This window comes from Erpetoichthys calabaricus, chromosome 5 (genome assembly GCF_900747795.2).
Source record: "Erpetoichthys calabaricus chromosome 5, fErpCal1.3, whole genome shotgun sequence".
NCBI classification, from domain to species: Eukaryota; Metazoa; Chordata; class Cladistia; order Polypteriformes; family Polypteridae; genus Erpetoichthys; species Erpetoichthys calabaricus.
Window position 1 is genome coordinate 71,871,259 of NC_041398.2, and position 3,898 is coordinate 71,875,156.

The 3,898-nt window shown below is 38.6% G+C and overlaps 1 protein-coding gene across 1 annotated transcript; it reads right to left on the minus strand.

Moving 5' to 3' along the window:
• Positions 1–827: 827 nt before the first annotated feature.
• LOC114652757 (piggyBac transposable element-derived protein 2-like) lies at positions 828–2,645 on the minus strand. The gene has a single exon (XM_028803073.1). It carries the CDS (start codon positions 2,643–2,645, stop codon positions 828–830), a length of 1,818 nt encoding a protein of 605 aa, XP_028658906.1.
• Positions 2,646–3,898: the final 1,253 nt, after the last annotated feature.

Sequence of the window (3,898 nt, forward strand, 5' to 3'; positions counted from 1 at the left end):
TCTGAGTACAGCAGCCTAATGTACTAACATTAACATTAACATTATTCAAAGTTATTGACTGTATACCTACATTGTTATCACTCTTTAATTTAATATTTTCTTTATCAGTATGCTGCTGCAGGAGTATGTGAATTCCCCCTTGGGATTAATAAAGTATCTATCTATCTATCTATCTATCTATCTATCTATCTATCTATCTATCTATCTATCTATCTATCTATCTATCTATCTATCTATCTATCTATCTATCTATCTATCTATCTATCTATCTATCTATCTAATGGAGCACATTATAACTCAGAGACAATAAAAACTACCAAATATGATACATTACAATATTCACCTACAGACACTCATACTAAACCAGATTAAACAGTCATCATAATCTGTTTGTTTGGATATGAGAGAAAAATAATTTTGAGCATATGGGGAAACCTCATACATACACACAGGGGGAATATGCAGGTCCACAAAGACAATGATTGAACCAAGTCACCCAGAGGTGTGACACAATAGCACAAACCACATCAACACCCATTAAATAAATAAATTAGCCCGTTATCTCCCAAATTAATTTTTTAAAAATTTTTTTGTTTCCGTTGTAAAGTTATTGTCATTTGGAGTCCCTGGAACAGAAAAACCATGTAATCATGTTTCTTTTTGTTTACTTATGTAGATACAGCCTGTCCTCTAAATAGGACACTGGGATGACTTGACATAACAGAAGCTCTATGTACAATATGAGAACATATACATTTATTGCTCACAATTATGACCTTACAAGAAAGTTACCAAACATAAGAGGAATCATAGTCCAAATGCCTACACTACTTATCATGATATGGCTGAAAGCAAGTACGGCAAAGTGTTGTATTGCACTTGTTGCAATATGTTTTAGGCTTGCCTTTGCATCCTTCACGCTGACAGCGACGCTGTTTATCCCTCTGCATCAAAAAATGTCCCACGCCATCGTATCGCATTATGTCAGCTCCTGTTGGTAGTCTGGGCACCCTGGGTCTTCCTGCATGCTTGCGTTGGACAGTGGTCTTCAAATAAACTATGGCAATTGCTCGTCTGAAATCCTTCAATGATATGGCATTTCCCCCATGGATACTTTTGTGCAGAATCCACGCATTCACTATTGCCATGTCAATGCAGCGAGTAAACAGGGGCCAGTACCATTTCTTTCCACGTATAGAAACACAGTATTTTGAAACAAGCCAGTCATGATGGTCAACACCGCCCATGTACACATTGTAATTATATATCAAGTTAGGCATTTTCACCGTGCTCTTTTCTTTCTGGCCTTTTACACGTCGCTTGACATCATGAAGCAGCTCAATAGAGTCATGATTAGTGGCAACTGTTACAATGTTATTGTCGTGCCAACGCACGAGAAGTACCTCTGACGTTCTGTCATAGACGTACTCGCTGGCACCACGATCTGATTTTTTCATCTCTTTTGATGACTTCATTGGACATGTTCTATTGATCCTGTTTTCTCTAATGGTAGCGGTTGCTCGAAATCCTCTATCTGCCAATTGAGAGAGCAGATCCATGTTTGTAAAAAAGTTATCAAAATACAGAGCATAGCTGCTTGGATCAGCAATATGTTGTACAGCATTCAAGACAACGCGAGAACCAAGTGGCACATCTGTTGCAGTTGTTTCCTTTCCACAATACAATGAGAAGGTGTAACAGTATCCTTCGCTGGAGCATATGGCCCAATATTTATACCCAAATCTGATGGGCTTTCCCTTTATAAATTGTTTCAGGCTGTTTCTCCCATAATATTTCACGATCATCTCATCAATGCTGATATTGGGTGTAAAATAGCCAAATTTACAGAAATTCTCATTCAAGAGTTCAAACAACGGCTTCACCTTGAATGATTGGTCACCTATGTTGCTGTCTGCAGTAGAATTGTCCACAAAATGAATATAACTTTTCAATTTCTGAAATCGGTTTCGGGACATAGCATTCTTGACAATAGGTACGACAAGATCTTCTGCATCACTCCAATAGTCTGCTTCTGACGGGACTTTATGATATCCAGTTATAATCAAAATCCCAAGGAAGACCTTCACTTCTTCAGTTGATGTATGAAATTCATGATCATTCCTAAAATCCGTTGAATAGCGAACTGTTTCTTTACAGATTAGGTCATATATCTCTGGCGAAAAGAATTCCTCAAAGAGTTGCACAGGATTATGTTGGGCTAAAGTTTGTCTCAGTTTATTTTCTGTAACACCGGCGGCCTGTCCATTCAGAGCAGATGTCTTTGGGAAGACTGGCTTCTTCTGCTTTGTCCAGGACGGCACAGGACATTTCTTCTTCCTTGGCCATTTCGCTGGAGGTGCAGAACTTGTTGATGGTTGATTCTCTTCCGTTTCAGCGTCATCCCCCTCATTTTCAAACAATGTGTCGTCTTCCATGTCTTCTCCAACCATTTCGACTTCTAGCTCTCCCGGAACATCAGCAACAGTTACATTTCCTGCATTGGCAACGTCCTCATCCCCTTCATCTTCGTCTGACAATTGACTGGTATTTGGCGGTAGCACACAGACAGTAGCTTCCGAGTATTTTTCCTCGCAGTCTTCCAGAAGCTGTGACACTTCATCTAGGGTGATGCACCTTTTTGCCATGTCTCGCTATGCAAAAAAAGATAAATAAGGTGCGCTTTAGATATAGGCACTATATGCATGCGATCATCCCAATGTCCTATTCACAGGACAGTGGGAAATGTCGCAGAATAACGTCTATGTAAGTGCGATTAGAATACAAGTTAGCAATACGGAGAGTTAGATAGTTTACTTACATTGCGTCAATCTCTCCGTCCCAGCAAACTAGCACAAAATGTCCAGACTCGCCATCACAGGTAGGGAACGTCAGAAGCTGCCTCCAAAGACACAAAGCACAACCTGTCGCCCATACGCTATATGGCACAAGGCCGCTTTCGCGGAAGTGTTGTGGCGCACAACCTCAAGTCTGCTGTGAATGTACCCCGGATCATGTGGTTGCTTCGTTGCGACAGATATAGGCATATATATCGCTGTCCTACAAATAGGACAATGGTAGATAACGGGCTTAGTCAAAATTTCATAGCCAAAGCATTGTATAAAAAAGAAATTTAGCAGTCAAAGACAAAGAATAGTAAACCCTTAACTAAAGCCCATACTAGTGTTCTCTTATAAGTATTTCAGCTGCAACTCATCCACATTTGCAACACAGAAAATATACCAATTTCCTTTTAGATATTTTTTTCTTTTTCATAGCATTACATAACGTACTGTCTTCTCATGCAAAGCGTTGAATACCACAACAGAAAAGATAAAAGGTTCTAAACAATATAATGTAATAACATATAAAACACCTTTAAACATCCCCAGATCTTCCCACTCCATACCATACCATACTATACCATACCACTGGCAAAAAAATGTCATAAGGAAGCTTTTTTCATCACATTTTAGAAAAGAATAAAGTTGATTGGCTGTTATCATTAAAAAGCACAAATCCTCACAGGCATATATTTCTGACATGGCAGAGTAAAATAATCATGAAGAGAAAAGAATTTTAAAGATATGGTACATTTAAAGGAAAATTGTCATCTAATTAAGAAACCATTCAATGATAACCTGTAGCCACTGCAACTGTCCTGGTCCAAGCTTGTCTACCTGAACCCCAACTGTCTCCAAACAGCAATTTCATTAATGTCTTTAAACTAATTTCTATGTGCATTTTCTTTGAATGAATGTTGAAAAACAGTCTATCTATTGCTTTAACTTTACTTTGATCTGCTGTTTAAAATTAGGACATTGGTATTGGCATCCAAATATTTACTTATTTCACCAGAGACACCTACGCCAAGTTTTCCCCTGGCTGAATTAAAGGCTCT